At 35.9% G+C, this 18,434-nt stretch overlaps 1 protein-coding gene across 50 annotated transcripts in view; it reads left to right on the top strand.

The window, feature by feature from the left end:
- Positions 1-18,434, top strand: part of LOC126939504 (uncharacterized) — a 557,395-nt gene that overhangs the window by 363,385 nt on the left and 175,576 nt on the right. For all 50 annotated transcript variants that reach the window (XM_050764859.1, XM_050764858.1, XM_050764860.1 and 47 more), the window contains 5 exons: positions 6,331-6,384; positions 7,589-7,693; positions 9,121-9,174; positions 9,802-9,906; positions 13,077-13,130. In XM_050764859.1, the coding sequence (XP_050620816.1) occupies positions 6,331-6,384; positions 7,589-7,693; positions 9,121-9,174; positions 9,802-9,906; positions 13,077-13,130 (372 nt within the window). The remainder of the gene's footprint in view (positions 1-6,330; positions 6,385-7,588; positions 7,694-9,120; positions 9,175-9,801; positions 9,907-13,076; positions 13,131-18,434) is intronic.

The following is an 18,434-nucleotide window of genomic DNA, read 5'->3' as shown; positions in this document are numbered from 1 at the left end:
CTCAAAAGTCACATAGCATCATTTTCACCAAATGTTATTGTCAAAGCCATGGCAAAAGTCTAAGTCTAAAGCTTGACTCAGTCTAAGCTCTTGGTGGGAGATGTATCAGTTAATGTTTTCTTTTTCTGTTTTTCTTTTCTTTTTTTTTTTTTTTAAGACAGTCTCGCTCTGTCACCCAGGCTGGAGTGCAGTGGTGTGATCTTGGCTCCCTGCAGCCTCCTCCTCCCAGGTTCCAGCAATTCTCATGCCTCAGCATCCCAAGTAGCTGGGACTACAGGCACATACCACCACGCCCAGCTAATCTTTTTGTATTTTTAGTAGAGACGGGTTTTCGCCATGCTGGCCAGGCTAGTCTCCAACTCCTGACCTCTAGTGATCCACAGGCCTCAGCCTCCCACAGTGCTGGGATTACAGGCATGAGCCACCACACCCAGCCACATCAGTCACATTTTAAGAAGAGGATGTCGGATGGGATATATATCTCAGCCATTTTTTGAAAATATGGTCTGCCAAAACTTCTTTTACTAAGCATAACTGTTTTTAGATTCATCCATGTTGTTGCTTGTATCAGTAATTCATTTGTTTTCATTGCTGAGCAATAATCTATTGTACAAATCTATTATAACATGTTTATCTCTTCTTCTATTGTTGGATGCAGATTTTTACTAGTATTTTACTATAATGAATAAAGCTGCTATGAACATTCTTACACAAGTTATATGTGGACTTGTGTTTTCTTTCTCTTGGTGTAGGGAAAAGAAAGAGAGATCAGACTGTTAATGTGTCTATGTAGAAAGGAAAAATGTAAGAAGTTTCATTTTGACCTGTACCCTGAACAATTGCTTTGCCCTGAGATGCTGTTAATCTGTAACTTTGCCCCAGCCACTTTGCCCCAACCTCATTGCCCCAACTTTGAGCTCACAAAAACATGTGTTGTATGGAATCAAGGTTTAAGGGATCTAGGGCTGTGCAGGATGTGCCTTGTTAACAAAATGTTTACAAGCAGTATGCTAGGTAAAAGTCATCGCCGCTCTCTAGTCTCGATAAACCAGGGGCACAGTGCACTGCGGAAAGCCGCAGGAACCTCTGCCCTGGAAAGCTGGGTATTGTCCAAGGTTTCTCCCCATAGGATAGTCAAAAATATGGCCTCGTGGGATGAGAAAGACCTGACCGTCCCCTAGCCTGACATCCGTGAAGGGTCTGTGCTGAGGTGGATTAGTAAAAGAGGAAAGCCTCTTGCAGTTGAGATAGAGGAAGGACTCTGTCTCCTGCCTGCCCCTAGTAACTGAATGTCTCAGTATAAAACCCAATTGTACATTTGTTCAATTCTGAGATAGGAGAAAAACCGCCCTATGGCAGGAGGCAAGACATGTTGGCAGCAATGCTGCTTTGTTATTCTTTTCTCCACTGAGATGTTTGGGCAGAAAGAAACAAATCTGGCCTACGTGCACATCCAGGCATAGTACCTCCCCTTCAACTAAGGTATGACAGAGATTCTTTTGCTAACATGTTTTCTTGCTGACCTTCTCCCTATTATCACCCTGCTCTCCTACCGCATTCCTCTTGTTGAAGTAGTGAAAATAATAATCAATAAAAACTGAGGGAACTCAGAGACCGGTGCCAATGCAGGTCCTTGGTATGCTGAATGTCAGTCCCCTGGGCCCACTGTTCTTTTCCTATACTTTGTCTCTGTGTCTTATTTCTTTTCTCAGTCTTTCATCCCATCTGATGAGATATACCCACAAGTGTGGAGGGACAGGCCACCCCTTCACTTGGGTAAATACCTAGGTATGGAAATGCTGCATCATAAAGTAGATGCATTTTTAGTTTTAAAAGAAATTGCTAGAGATTTTTCCAAAGTGGATGCACCATTTTATACTACCACCAACAATGTCTAAGAGTTCTATTCGCTTCACTCTTTACCAACATTTGGTGTTATCAATTTTTTTTATTTTAGTCCTTTGAGTCAGTGTGTGGTGGTATTTCAATATTGTGTTAATTTACATTTCCCTGATGACTAATGATATTGGATACTTTTTCAACTGCTTGATAGCAAGTTATATACCTTCCTTTGTAATGTTTCTGTTCAAATTGTTTTGCCCACTTAGGGTTGTTTATTAATAGAGTTCTAGGAATTCTTTATATATCCTGGATACTAGCCGTTTCTCAGATATGTTTTCTCTCAGTCTATGGTTTGCCTGTTCATTTTCTTAATGGTGTTTTTTGGTGAGCAAAAGTTGTTAATTTTGATGAAACCTTACTTAGATTTTTCTCTTTCTTTATGATTATTGCTTTCCATATCTTATCTAGGAAATCCAAGTTACAAAGATATTCCCCTATGTTTTCATCTAAAAGCTTTAAGTTTTTAACTTTTACAATTAAGTCAGTTGATCTATCTTTAATATTTGTGTATTGTGTGATGTATGAGTTGAAGTTCACTCTTTTCTATATGGATGTCTAGTTATTCCAACATCGTTTGCTGAAAAGAGTTTCCTTTCCCCATCAAAATGTTTTGGTATCTCCATTGAAAATCACATGACTTTGTAAGTTCAATTTTTTTTTTTATCCTCCAGCATTGTTCTTTCTTCTTTCTCTTCTTTTTTCCAGCCATAACACCCTGAATATGCCCAGTCTTGTCTTTTTCCCACAATTGCTTTAGATATTCTAGGTTCTTTTTTTCTATATAATTTTAGAATCAATTTTTCAATTTCTACACACACAAAAAAAGCATACTGGAATTGCCGTCAATGTATAGATTAATTTTGCAAGAACTGACATATTGATGATATTGACTCTTCCAACTGATAAATAATGGACTATATTTATTTAGGTATTTAATTTCTCTTAGCAATGTTTTATAGTTTTCAGTGTAAAAGTCTTTTTACATCCTTGGTTAAATTTATTTCTAATATTTAATGTTTTCCAATGCTGTTGGAAGTGGAGTTCTTGAAATTTTATTTTCAAATTATTTCTTGGTAGTGAGGAAAGCAAAGATCACCTGATAGCCATCAAGTAGACCTCCAGGGGCAAAAGTCCTTATCAGAGGAATTTAGAAGTAGTTAGACTTCCCTATTATCTAAAGCCACCATCTGGTAACAGGTTTTTTTTCTCCAAAAATGTATAAGAAACTAGAATTTCTATACATCTCCGAAATGCGTGCATGTCAAAACTCATTGTGCAACCCTTGCTGGCATCAAGGCACCAAAATGTCTACAAATGTAATTATTTATCATGAAGTATGTGGCTAAGATGATCCAAATTACCCTTAAGCTCCCGCTTTAAGGTCCATAAATACCCCTAAGGAAAATCCACCGTTACACACTCACTCCTCTCTTGCCAAAGTGCCCCACCGCACTCTTCTGCAGCGCTTGCCTTTTCAAACCTATACTGTGGTCCATAAATTAATCTTACTACCCACAAACCAATCACTTTTCATTGCCAGGGCTCTGACACCTCCCCCGGCAGGTAGTATATAAAAAAATAGCTGATTTTGGTATATTAACTTTATATTCTGTGACTTTGCTAAATTATGAATTCTAATAGTTGTTTTGTAAACTCCTTAGGATTTTTTACATAAACTGTCATGTCATCTGTAAATAGAGAAAGTTTTACTTCTCCCTTCTAAATCTTTTCACTTTTTTTTTTTTATACTTTAAGTCCTGGGGTACATATGCAGAATGTGCAATTTTGTTACATAGGTATACATGTGACATGGTGATTTGCTGCACCCATCAACCCATCACCTACATTAGGTATTTCTCCTAATGCTGTCCCTCTTCCAGCCCCCCATCCCCAGACAGTCCCTGATAATGTGATGTTCCCCTCCATGTGTCCATGTGTTCTCATTGTTCAACTCCCACTTATGAGTGAGAGCATGCAGCGTTTGGTTTTCTGTTCTTGTGTTAGTTTGCTGAGAATGATGGTTTCCACCTTCATCCATGTCCCTGCAAAGGACATGAACTCATCCTTTTTTATGGCTGCATAGTATTCCATGGTGTATATGTGCCACATTAAGTCTTTTCACTTTTAAGCCCAGGAACAAGGCTAATGGCTTCCCTCTGTCCCAGTACCCCAACCAACCCCATCTGGATTTTCATCATCTCTTGGTTCCCCTTTATCCAGGTCATACCTTTGTAAATAAGTTCATTCTTTGATGCTCCATTTAAAGATATATTTTACCTGCCAGAGCCTGAATGATATGGCTCTCTTTCTTTTCCTATTCTTACATATCTTTGATTCCTTTTTCTCTTAATCAGCCCATCAGGACAAAATACATTTGATTGGTTTTTCAAATAACTAGCTTTTGTATTCATTTGTATTTTCACTGTCTTTCACTGCTTTTTTTTATTAATTTTTATTTTTACCTGTATTAATAATACAGGAATTAATTCCAATCTCATAGGTTTTTGTTTCTTCCTCTATGGTTACCATCCCCCACCTCGGGTGGCATGCTTAGTTCCTTTTTGTCTTTCTGCTTTAACAATAAAGTTTAAACCATAAATTTACTTCTGAATGCAGCTTCACTGAGTCTTCTTTAAATACAATTTCCTATTACACATTTCACAACAGACTATTTTTGAACTTATACAGTGGAAAGAAGCTTCTGTTCTAACATATTTGTACTTTCACCACTTGAAACATTCACCACCAGAATGAACGTTTCTGCCCACCTGTTTTACTCCTTCTTGGCTTTTTAGGAGTCACAGGAACCGGGAATACCTCACGCTGGCCTTTATTGACCTTCATTAGGGTCTTTAGAGTTTTAGTGCCAAGTGTTTCCCAAGTCTACTGCTTCTCAGTTCTATTCCCATGCTCTGACACTTTCCTGGTGCTTTCCTAGTCCATGGGGGAGAGAGTCCCATGCCCATTCTTTCTTCCAGGACACTATCAGAGCCTAAGGCTTGATATAGGCCTAGCAGCCTGTAGAGATCAGTAGCATTTGATTCCCAAAAGGCAAACAGCTTGGAGGTGGTAGTAAAAGAGACAATGATTCCTATTCAGGTCTCCATATTTGCAGATCCCTTCCAGAACTTTGGTTACGGTTGGTTACGGTAAATACAAAAGAATAACATTACATGCAGTACATCTACACCATGAAATTCTATGCAGGCATTTAAAACAAAATGATCACATCCTTTGCAGGGACATGGATAGAGCAGGAGGCCACTATCTTTGGCAAAGTAACACAGGAACAGAAAACTAAATACTGCACCTTCTCATTTATAAGTAGGAGCTAAATGATGAGAGCACATGGGCATATAGAGGGGAACAACAGACACTGGGATCTACCTGAGGGTAGAAGTTGGAAGGAGGGAGAGGAGCAGAAAAAATAACTATTGGGTACGAGGCTTAATACCTGGGTGACGAAATAATCTGTACAACAAACCCCCATGACATATGTTTACCTACATAACAAACCTGCACCTGTATCGCTGAACTTTAAAAAAAAGTTAAAAAAATTACACATAAATGAAGTTTTCCTTGTCACACAGAACATTTTTATTCCTGCTAATAGATTCCTTATGATTTGAGATACATTTAGAATATTTTAATGAAATAAAACTCCCTGAGGGCCTAGTTCTCAGTGGAAATCCCCCAATTAAATAACCTATAGCAGAGAGCCCTTCTATTAATTTTTTAAAATTTTTCATTAAAAACCGGCTGGGCAATCAAAAGACAAAAGGATTTAGTTGACTCCCCACCATAGCAAACCATACACAAAGCCAAAAAAGCACTAATCCCCTTCAAAGATCTTATCTTTTTCCATGATGGGCTTGATTACCTATAATAGTTCAGTTGAACAAAAACACGTTTTCATGCTGTCCTGACCTGTAGCTGGTGTTGACACAGAAATTATTTGTGTCCAGGAATACTTGAATAGATGTAGATTAAGGATCAAAAAATTCTTCTCACCATAGATTTAGCAAGACTATTAACAATTGATATACTTTTCTGGCCACTCTACTGGTATTTTGTGGTAAAAGTTTATTGAATTCATGAAATAACTACATTTTTAATCTTCTGTGATTCCTGGGTTACAGCTAGATTTTTCTCATTGACATGGAGTATTACTTTGCTGCTAGAAGAAAAAATACTTTTTTTCAGAAACTAGGAATCACTTTTCTCCCCCAAAACATAATACTTCAATGCTGCTGAAATATTAATTGTATTTAGGAAATAATTGTGTTTATTATCATGTGAGTTTTCTTATGAAGGGTGTATCAAAAGTTACATGTTCTAAAGCAAATAAGTACTAAATTTTCCTCTGTGTAACATCATTTTCATAGTCTCATTGTCATGTTTCTGAACAATTTATTCCTTGTCTTACAGTTAATGGTAAGGTTGATCTGAAAAAGGTGATGAATGAAATGAAATATTTTACAGGTAAGACATTACTAAAACAGTTTTACTTTAACTCTGTTGAATTTTGCATGGTGCTTTCCCAATATTAAATGTATTTGTGCTAATATTTTACATATTTATATAGAACCGTTCTCCCTTTGGTTATTTAGGACTTGGACGTAAAAATGAATTGTATATTTGAGGAATAAATTTTATTTTCTGTGATTTCTAACAATAATGTGCTGATCTGAACCGGTATTTTAATCAGAGGTCACAAGTTGGCCACCCATGGTTGAATCCAGACTGCTATCAACTTTCATAAGGTCTGGAAACACTGAATCTGCATTTACTCACAAAATAGCTGATGTTTTTTCTCTTTGGATAAAGCATGTGCTCTTTGTTTCACCTAAGCCAATTTCACTCCTTTCCTTTACCTCCAGACTCTTGTGAGCTTTTGAGTTAATAACTTCTGGTTTAAGTAGTCAAAATCTAGATAGACACAGAAAATAAGAAGATAAATATTTTTAAAGGATTAAGTGGATTGGGTTGCTTTAAATAATAATCACATAATTCAGCATTAAAAACAAAAAAGACTAGATATCCCTAAATTATAGGCTGATTGTACAATCGGATTTTCTTCAGTGCTAGCATGTCTTTACATTAGGCTTAGGAGACCACTGTCTCTTTTCATGAAGAATCAAGGAAGTTCTATCTTACTCATCCTTAAACACTATTAGAATATGTGAGAATGTAGAATACTATGCAACCACAAAAATGAATGAGATCATGTCCTTTGCAGGGACATGGATGAAGCTAGGAGCCATCATCCTCAGCAAACTAACACAGGACCAGAAAACCAAACACCCCATGTTCTCACTCATAAGTGGGAGCTGAACAATGAGAACATAGGAACACAGGGAGGGGAACATCACACACCGGGGCCAGTCAGGAGGTGGGGGGCAAGCAGAGGGATAGCATTAGGGCAAATAGCTAATGTGTGCAGGGCTTAATGGCTAGATGGTGGGTTGATAGGTACAGCAAACCACCATGGCACACATATACCTATGTAACCAACTTACATGTTCTGCACTTCTATCCCAAAACTTAAAGCAAAATTAAAAAACAAAAGGAATATGTGAGAATACATAAGTAAAGATGTCATTATATGGTCCAGCTTTTTCATGATTTTTGGTAATTATAATATCCTAAAATTGCCATGTGTGAACAACTTTTTTTTCTTTCAAAGGAGACAAAGTTGATACAAATAAACTTAAAAGTGTTTTAGGAAACTTGGGGATTGAGCTCATGCCTGATGAACACTTGAACTTGCTGAAAACATTGCCAGTTAATGGTAAGTCTTATGGATGCCATTGTGATTTTTAGGTAGTCTGGTTTTGTGGATATATAAAAACATTCCAAAATAAACTAAAAATGCTTTTAAAATGTTAAAAGCTAATGCTAATACAAATAAAACTTTCATCACTTAGATTTTAATTGAAAATCATCAAACCTTTCAGCTGTAAGTTGCTGTCAAAGTTCAAATTCATTATTCACATCTTCAGGTTATTGATTAGCTAGATTTGTAGAAACAGATTAAAAGAAAAATAAAAGAGACAAGAAAATAGAGAGAGAGGAGGGGAAAGAAACAGGAGTAGACAGACAATAGAAAGGAACTAAATAAAGTAGCTGCATGTGTTTCTGAAAAATAGAATGTGTCGTTTACCAAGAAGTGGATAATTTTGTACATTGAGAAAAGGCTACATTTCTTAACTTGTTATTAGGTGAAATAAAACCAAAAATTTCAGAAAAATAAAAAATGTTTTTAATTTCATAACCCAAAGATAATCAAAGTTAATATTTTAGAGCATTTTCCTTCAGCACTTTTTAGATAATGAATAGATGATAGATAGATAAAATTTATGTATATATTAATAATTCTCATCTCTTCAGACTATTAATGTGATTCATCATAGAAAACGTTGGTAATACAGATAAGAAAATATCAAAATATTTCTATTCCTACCTCAAAATAATAACTACTATCAAAAATTTGAGATGTGTGGCCTGTAATCCCAGCACTTTGGGAGGCCGAGGCGGGCAGATCACAAGGTCAGGAGATCAAGACCATCCTGGCTTACACGGTGAAACCCTGTCTCTACTAAAAATACAAAAAATTAGCTGGGTGTGGTGGCATGCACCTGTAGTCCCAGCTACTCAGAAGGCTGAGGCAGGAGAATTGCTTGAACCCAGGAGGAGGAGGTTGCAGTGAGCCAAGATCGTGTCACTGCACTCCAGCCTGGGCGACAGAGTGAGATTCATCTCAAAAGTAAATAAATAAATATAAAAAAATTGAGATGTATATTTCCAGTTTCCTATCTATGAATATATGTCCTTATTTTATTTGGCAGCCTTGTGGAGAAAACTTTGCAAACATCCTAAAATTTGTCAAGATTAGATTTATTTAAGTAAAGTTGCAAAATGGAAGATATTTTATTTTGTCAAATTTTTTTCCGGAAAAGTAATCGTAATTTGAATTCCCACAAACAGCAGTAGAGAATGTTATTTTCCCTACATTCCCAATACAGAAAAGTGAGCAGGCACATATAATTGTTATCATTTGCATTTTAATCATGTACTACCAAGAGTGAACATTTTGTTACTGTGTATTACCTATTTGCATTTGAAATGTTCCTTAGGCAAAGATTTTAAGTTCTTTCTGAAATTAAGAGATCTGTACTGTCTTCTAACTCTATTTCCAAAATGTTCCGTTTTTTATAGCTGATGGAAAAGTGTATCAGAAAAGGTTGATGAAAGGCATAAAGTCTCTTGAGCGTGAGTAAGCAGTGCAATAAAAAGGCTTAGTCTTAAACTCTTATTTGTACTTTTGAAACATGAATCTTCCTTTCCTATATAACTGAGTCATTATTTATGGCTCCTTCAGTAGATCTGCAAGTTAACGAGTGTTTATTTTACTATGATCTGGCAGGAAGTGTCAAACTTTCATGGATTTTTTCCTCAGCCCTAAAGGAAAAAAAGAAAAATTTAATACGCAGCAAAAGATGAAGAGTTAAGGCTGTCAGATAAGGATTTCAGTCAAAAGCAGGACATATAGTTTGCAAATACAGGCAACAAAAATAACTCCTGTTCTGTGGAATATTGTGGTCATGATTAGCTCTAACTTTTCAGCCTTATTTAAGAATATTTTTGCTTTGTGGGCTTGTTCCCGCAATAAGATTTGGGGAATTCAGTTCTAATTTTTATCCTTCTATTAGCTATAACAGACAAGTTTTTGGTGTTTGTCTTAAAATCTCAACAATAATACTAGGAAATAAATAATATTTTTTCAATGTGATAAAACTCTTGCTCAATAAAGAAGAAAAATAATACAGCAGCATGAATGCATAGTCCAATTTTAGAATCATTCTGCTTTACCATATTCCTTTCCTATTCCTTACTTAGAAGGCAGTGTTGATGTCAATAAGCTGGACACTCTTTTAGAAAACATGGGGATAAAGATCACGGAAGAGGAATTCATGGATCTAACAGAAAGACTACCAGATGACTGTGAGCACTGTAATCACCCCTATACTTTTTAAGGGGTACTTATTCTTTTAAACTTGAAAATGAGAATTTCTCAAACCAGATCATCAAAATATCAAGACTTTTCAAAAGTTTAGCGAAGAACTCAGTCTCAAAGTCAGGGAAAAAATCATTTCTCTTAATCTCTTCATAATTTCAATTAATCTAAATTAATCTAAGAGAAATAATTATCTAAATTAATTCAATTAATCTAAGATAATCTAATGATTCTCTTAATCACTTCAATTAATCTAAAATCCAGTTTTTCCCCTATGGATACTAAGCATTGCATAAAATGAAGCCAAGATTTTGTTAAGCCAGAAAATGATCAGGAGGTAGCATTCAAAATGGAAGGGAAGGATTTATTAATAGAAGGAAAGGAGATCACCTCATATTTTCTTCTCTCATAAAGAGAATCCGGTTCCCACATTCACCATTCTATTAAAAAATACTCTTACTTAGCTGACTGCAACATCCTAGCAGACAAATCCAGTGTGCACCACTCACCTTTTTCTAACTTGAGTTCTCTGATGCCTTTAATAATATTAAACTTTTTCTTTTATTACAACTCTCTACATTCTCAGCTGCTATGAATTCATGCTCTCCATAATTTTCTTCTCTGCCTTTCCTGAGGCTCATTGTTTATGGCCTTCTATTCCTCCCCTCAAATTAGTGGGTTAAGTGAGCATTTTTTAATGAAATAGTATAGAAGAGAAAAGAAAATATCAGAGCATATGTCACACAGTTAGGCTAGATATTATTTCATGAAACTTTATGATGTGTGTGTGTGTGTCTGTGTGTCTGTGTGTGTGATATGGTGGGTGTTCAGAGTTCTTAGTGAAGCTTACAATAAAAATTTTTGAAAAATACTGGTTTAAATGATAGTGATATAACAGTTCTATTCTCAGTCTGTTGTTCTTTCCACAACCACATTTCTAGATGATTTCACTTACCTGTGTATGTTTAAGATTTCAAATCTTTGATCTCAAACCTAGACTTATCCCATGTGATTCAGTCTAGGATAGTAAAATCCTTTTATCTCTATTGACTGAGACAAGCATTTGGTCAGATCATCTTAAAATCTTGTTAAAATAAAGGATCATAAAATGATATATACATACCTTAAACATTTTACTTGAAAGAAAAAAATAGGCCCAAGGCCATTTTTATTTAATGTAGGCATTCTCTTTCGGGATTTCCTTACATAAACATATTTATTTATTGTCTACACTCCTAATTTCAGTTTCTTTTAAGAATAAAGTATTTTTCTTTTAAGTTGACCAGAAGGCAGGGCGCCATGCCTTACGCCTGTAACTCCAGCATTGGGAGGGAGGCCAAGGCGAGTTGATCACTTGAGCCTAGTAGTTCTAGACCAGCCTGGGAAATGTGACAAAACCCCATCTCTACAAAAAAATACAAAAGTTAGCCAAGGGTGGTGGCGTGCACCTGTAGTCCCAGCTACTCAGGAGGCTCAGGAGGGAGAATCGCTTGAGCATGGTAAATCCAGGCTGCAGTGAGCCATGATTGTGCACTGCACCACTCCAGCTCAGGTGACAGAACAAGACCCTGTCGGAAAAAATTTAAATTAAAATTTAAAAAAAAAAGTTGACCAGAAATTTCAGTCTGAATCTATCTAGGTTTTAGTTATTTCTCCAATCTTTTTACAGTTATCTTATTCACACCAAATTCAGCAGAACTTTTTTAGCAATTTGCCTTCACTGGAATATTCTGAATTATTCAAATGTGTTTTCTATGAGAAAAACTCCCTTTTCCATTAATAGTTCATCAGTTTATATAATGATTGAATTATCATCAATTTAATAAAAAGTAGAACTATTTATAAATAAGTCAACAACTTAACCCATAACATAGATGCACTGGATTATTAAAATGGAAGCCTACTAGCTGTGAAAATTTGGCATGCCATCAGCATCAGTCTGAATGTGAGAATTCATAGTAGAAAGGGAAAATCAAGTTTAGACCATCAGGTTGGTTAAATTGAGGTAAATTAAGAAATCTTCTCCTATAATAACAAATCCCTATTCAGACATAGCTTTTTCACTGATAATCCAAACTCAGCAAATAAAGGATAAAACAAAAATCATGAATTACCTCTCTAATTCATAATTTTTAAAAATTCTGTCACCATTTTTTATCCACAGTTACCATGCAATAATCTACAAATTATCTTTGGCATCTCATGCTCTCTCATTTTTTTCCTCTTAAAAATCTCTTGGCTATGTTGACTACTCTAACCTTAATTCAGATCTTCATGATCTCTGGCTTAAACTACTAGAAAAGCCTCCTGACTGGTCTAATAATCATATCATTGCCTTCAATTTCTCTATGTAAACTAGCCAGGATGATTTTGCTAAGGTGAAAATCTGACATTATTATTCTTCACATTAAAACTCTTCAATGATCCTTCATAGCTTATATACATTGAGTCTTACAATATGCCAGGCACAGTGCTAAGCATTTTATCAATTGGCTCATTTAATCAATTTATTTATTCATGATATCTGTTGAACACCCATGTCTCAGCCTATTTTAGTCTTAGGGATACAACCATGAACAAAACAAATTTATGTAAACTTCACAGAGCTAGGATTATCTTTTTTCAGTGCTCTATTCCAAGATCCAGACAGAACCAACTCAGAAACCAACTGTTAACTGTTACTCTGACTCCATTCAACCTCTTTTGACTCATCTTTTCACTCCTTACGTGGCATTTTTCCCTTGAGCAAGATTTAAAGGCATTAGTTCACCACACACTGTGCTGTTCATTGCTCCTTTTCCTGGGATTCTTTCATTGTCGTCCAATAATAGAAAATAACATAATGTCGTAAACAATGGCCTTCAATATATACCAGCATGTGTTATCATCCATTCCAAGAGAAACAAGGAATTAAAAACAGAATGCATTCAAAAAGCTAGAGAAAACATTTTACCTAAGGTAGACTTTATGGTCCAAGAAATCTTAGTTCTTATTGCTGATAATAGAGCTCTTTATTAAAGCCCAAGAATTATAAATATTAAAATGACAACATGTAATCCTTCATCTAGGTTTTACTTCATAATTTAAATAGTTAATGCTTTATGCTTTTCTTCCAAGATTGGCTTTATCAGTGTCCAAATGTTGCCTTGTCTTACAGCTGAAAAGAAAGTCAAACTAAATAAGTTGATTAAAGAATTGAGTGCTGTTTTAGGTAAGTGAGAAATTAACTTTTTACATGATCTTTCCTACCATCCCTTCATTCTCTTATTAATTTTGCCATTTTAACCTTTCATTAATTGTTTTTATTTATCTGCTTTGGATCACCTACACTTTTACAACCAATAGAGGTACTAGGTCTTGGCACAAGATATAGGATACTTCAGAATTGAGGTAATAGCTGAGACATTTCTGTGAACAAAATTATTTGGATGGATCATCAATATCATAATTTTCAGGGAAATTATATTAACTTCATATTATGTGTAGTAATTTTCTCCTATATTATGATGACATGATTTTTATTATAAATAAGAGAAATAAGTTATATTTCTGAGTCTGGTAATTTACTCTGCATAATACAGCAAGTGTGCTCATGTCTTTGTTGCTCATCTAGCAATAGAAGATGCTGCTACCATCCAGGCACGGTGACTCATGCCTGTAATCCCAGTACTTTGGGAGGCCAAGGTGGGAGGATGGCTTGAGCTCAGGAGTTTGAGACCAACCTGGGCAACATGGCAAAATTCCATCTCTATAAAATATAAAAATTATCTGGGCATAGTGGCATGTGCCTGTGGTCCCAGTTACCAGGGGTGCTGAGATGGGAGGATCACTGGAGCCTGGAAGGTGGAAGTTGCAGTGAGCTGAGATAGCGCCACTGCACTCCAGCCTGGGTGACAGAGCAAGACCCTATCAGAGAGAGAGAGAGAGAGAAAAGAAAGAAGAGGAAGCAGCTGCATCAATAGTATTTGATATTGCTATGTAACCATGATAGCAGACTTTTCTTAATAGTATGAGAATGTTTTTAGTCCTAAGTCTACCTTTTGGTCCTCCCTCAATGAGAGCCACAGGGGAAACCATCAGGAATTGTCCAGACCTCCACTATTGCTGATTCTGCTTGAGATGAGCTGACATCTCAGTGTCAAATCAGGATGATTTCATCCTGTTTTTGTCTTTGAATCATTTGTTAAATTATCTGTTGATACAGTGGCTGCATAGAAGCACTTGAGACTCTGAAAAGCAGAACTCAAACAGTGTGAGGCAAACAAAACTGAAAATATTATAAGAAGGGACTGGAAGGTATTCTGGAATCATGGCCAAACATTTGTCAGGCATGAATGAAAACTAGTCTAACCAATCCTTTAAGTCTACCTTTAAAACTCGAGTTTTCTTTTAGCTTAGATATAAATGTCTAAGTGTGAATCCTGGGCAACATGGCAAAACACCGTCTCTACAAAATATACAAAAATTAACTGGGCATGGTGGCACATGCCTATGGTCCCAGCTACTAGGGCGGGGGTGGGGGGCACTGAGGTGGGAGGATCTCTTGAGCCAGGAAGGCGGAGGTTGCATAAGCTGGGATAGCACCACCGCACTCCAGCCTGGGTGACAGAGCAAGACCCTATCTCAAAAAAAAAAAAAAAAAAAAAAGAGAAAAAGAAGAAAGGAAGAAGAAGAGGAAGAGGAAGTGTGATTGCAAGTACAATGTAAAGAATTAGCAATGTGGCAATTCTCCCTGTTTATCAAAAGAAAATTCACAAAAGAGTCACAAAAGTATATGTATGCTTATATATGGTAACTGAGTTCACCAGCCAAGCAAATGTTACAAAGAGCTGTATATCAGTAACTTGAAAATCATCAATCCTGGAATACAAAATTTTAAAACTGATTTTCTCTCACAAATAAAAAGATAGTGAGTGCTTTCTCAAATTTTATTTAAGTGTGACTAGTTACCTTTGCAAAAATTTATGGCTAGTCCCACAAACCTCCAACCATTAGTCCTTAAGACTAGTTTGGATTGGGCCTGTGGTTTTCATCCTTTGTGAAATATTCACTTATACACTCAACAGAATAAGACAACAAGAACAAAACAAAAATAATTGAGGCATGACTCAATTATTATATTAGGGAAATTATATTAACTTCATATTATGTGTAGTAATTTTCTCCTACATTTTGATGACATGACTTTTATTATAAATAAGAGAAATAAGTTATATTTCTGAGTGTGGTATTTACTCTGCATAATACAGCAAGCATGCTGATGTCTTTGTTGCTCATCTAGCAATAGAAGATGCTGCTACCGTCCAGGCACGGTGACTCACGCCTGTAATCCTAGTACTTTGGGAGGCCAAGGTGGGAGGATGGAAATTATATTAGGAAAATTCCCTAATATAATTGAGGCATGACTTTATTCAAATAGAGAAGCAAAAGTTAAAGCAAAGCAAGTAGTGGAAGAATAGGCAGGTTAACAGCAAAAATACTACAAATCAAAAAGTCTAATTATATTACACAAAGAACTAGCACTAAGGACAAAGACAAATCCTGGGATAACAAAATTAATTTGCCCACAAGAACTCAATACAACACAGTAAGAGCTCAAATTGTTGACTTACACGACAGCAAATGTGAAGGACAAATAGAAATTATACATAAGAGTCCTGGTGAGTACCCCAGTTGGTCCAACAAGCCCCATGGAATTCTGCCAGATGGAGATCTTCAAAATAAATAGACCCTTCAGGATTTTTAAAGGCCGACACAACTAACAATTATTTGAAATAAAAAGCAAAGCTGGTCAGACACAGTCACAACTGTGCAGAACAGAATGCTTACATAAGATTTGGGGGAAGTATAGAGTTGAGTGATGGGCAAACTCAGAGGCATGGGTAGGTTGACATCATCCGTAGAAACATGATTTCTCTGGTAAAATTGTTATTGATTGGTTGGTATTCACAAAAGTGTTAATTGAAGTGTGACTGTTCCCATGTGGCTGACTTTCAGAAGCAAGAAGCTGTGACTGATTGGTTGGCCTGCAGAAGTGTGTTACTTTTAGTAATTTGTCATTGAGTGATTAAACAGATTTAAAACCAGTCTGGTGGTTCCTTGTTGCCATTATGTGGAACAATCAGTCTTTTATTTTTGGAATACAAAAATACAAGTACTTTTTAATTTTCAATAGCTATACAGATTCTCATAGTAGACAATGGAGGAGAAATGAACCCACTGTTTCTCCTGATATGTACACAGCTGGATCCAAGTACACAGGATAGAAGTCATCACAATATCCACAACTAAAGTTATATCAAGTTCCTCTGCCATGCCTCCTCCATAGGCTAGGGCACCATTGCCCTCCACTCTATTTACGCTGTCCTATCATCTGGTTCTATGGATATGATGGAGGAAGGTCCCCAATCCAATTCATTAACAAGACAGAAAAAGAAGACCCAGTAGTAACAATTCGGGTCCCTTGCCCATTTTTTGATCAGGTTTTTTTTTCTTACTATTAAGTTCTTTGAGTACCTTATATATTTTGGATATTAACCTTTTATCAGATGTGTGGTTTGCAAATATTTTCTCCCAATCTGTTGGTTGTCTCTTCACTCTATTAATTGTGTCCTTTGCTGTTTAGAAGCTTTTTAGTTTGCTGCAATCCCATTCATCTGTTTTTAGTTTGGTTACCTATGATTTTGTGATCCTATCCAAGAATATCGTTGTCTAGACCAAAGTCATGGAGCGTTTCCCCTATGTCTTCTTCTAGTAGTTTTACAATTTCTAGTAGTTTTACACCACTGATTTTTCTATGTTGATATTATATCCTGCAACCATACTGAATTGGTTTATTGGTTCTAATAGTGTTTTGTTGGAGTCTTTAGGGTTTTCTTTATGTAAGATCATGTCATCTGCAAACAGACAACTTAACTTTTTCTTTCCAATTTGAATGCCTTCTATTTCTTTCTCTGAAACTGTAACTTTAATGAGTGAGATAAGGGTCTAATGTCATTCTTCTGCATGTGAATATCCAGTCTTCCTAACACCATTTATTGAAGAGACTGTCCTTTCCCCATTGTGTGTTCTTGGTACCTTTGTCTAAAAATCAAAATTGACCATAACAGTGTGGATGTATTTCTGGACCTCTATTCTGTTCCATTGTTTGAAATGTGTCTGTTTTATGCCAGTACTATGCTGTTTTGATTCCTATAGATTTGTAGTAGGTTTCCAAATTCAGTAGTGTGATGCCTTCGGCTTTGTTCTTTTTGCTCAAGATTGCTTTGGCTATTTGGGATCTTTTGTGTCTCCATACTAATTTTAGAATTGTTTTTTCTATTTTTGTGAAAAATGTCATTGGAATTTCAGTAGGGATTGCATTGAATTTATAGATCACTTTTTTGATGGTCAAAATTAATTTATTTTGGATATTGCATGTATTCTCATTTTAAAACTTCTTTTTTTTAAGTTCAGGGTTACAAGTGCAAGTTTATTACATAGGTAAACTTGTGTCATGGGAGCTTGTTGTACAGATCATTTCATCACCCAGGTATTAAGCCTAGTACTCATTAGTTATTTTTCCTGTGAATGTATAGATCACTTTGGGTAGTATGAACATTTTAGCAATATTAATTCTTCTAATCTGTGGACACAAGATATCTTTCCATTTATTTGTTTCATCGATGTTTTATAGTTTTCAGGATACAGATATTTCACCTTCTTTTTTTTTTTAAGTCTGATTTATTGATATATACTTACTTACAGTAAAATTCATCCTTATGTGTACAGTTCTGAGTTTTGACAAAAAATACAATCATGTAATCCTCACCACAATGTAAATTTATTCCTAAGCTTTTTTGTAGCAATTGTAAATGTGATTAGTTCCTTGATTCCTTTTTCAGATAGTTCATTGTTACTGTATTAGAAACACCACTGATTTTTCTATGTTGATGTTGTATCCTACAGCCATACTGAATTGGTTTATTGATTCTAAGTGTTTTGTTGGAGTCGTTAGGGTTTTTGTTACGTAAGATCATGTTATCTTTAAACAGTCAACTTTTTGTTTTCAATGTGAATGCCTTCTATTTCTTTCTCTTATAAGTGGGATTCCCTGGAAACCATCATTCTCAGCAAACTAACATAGGAACAGAAAGCCAAACACTACATGTTCTCACTCATAAGTGGGAGTTGACCAATGAGAACACGTAGACATAAGGAGGGGAACATTACATACCAGGGCCTGTCAGGGGTTAAGGGACAAGGGGAGGGAGAGCATTAGGACAAATACCTAATGCATGTGGGGCTGAAAACCTAGATGATGGGTTGATAGGTGCAGCAAACCACCATGGCACCTATATACCTATGTAACAAACCTGCACGTTCTGCACATGTGTCCCAGAACTTAAAGTAAAATTTTTTTTAAAAGTGGGCTTCCTGGTCTTGTTCCTGATCCTAGAGGGAAAGTTTCAATTTTTCGCCATTGAGTATGTTGTTAACTGTGAGTTTGTCATATATGGGCTTTATTGTGTTGAAG

The sequence above is a fragment of the Macaca thibetana genome, chromosome 16 (assembly GCF_024542745.1).
Source record: "Macaca thibetana thibetana isolate TM-01 chromosome 16, ASM2454274v1, whole genome shotgun sequence".
Taxonomy (NCBI): domain Eukaryota; kingdom Metazoa; phylum Chordata; class Mammalia; order Primates; family Cercopithecidae; genus Macaca; species Macaca thibetana.
Note: the sequence above shows the minus strand (reverse complement) of the source record. Positions and strands in the feature narration are given on the sequence as shown.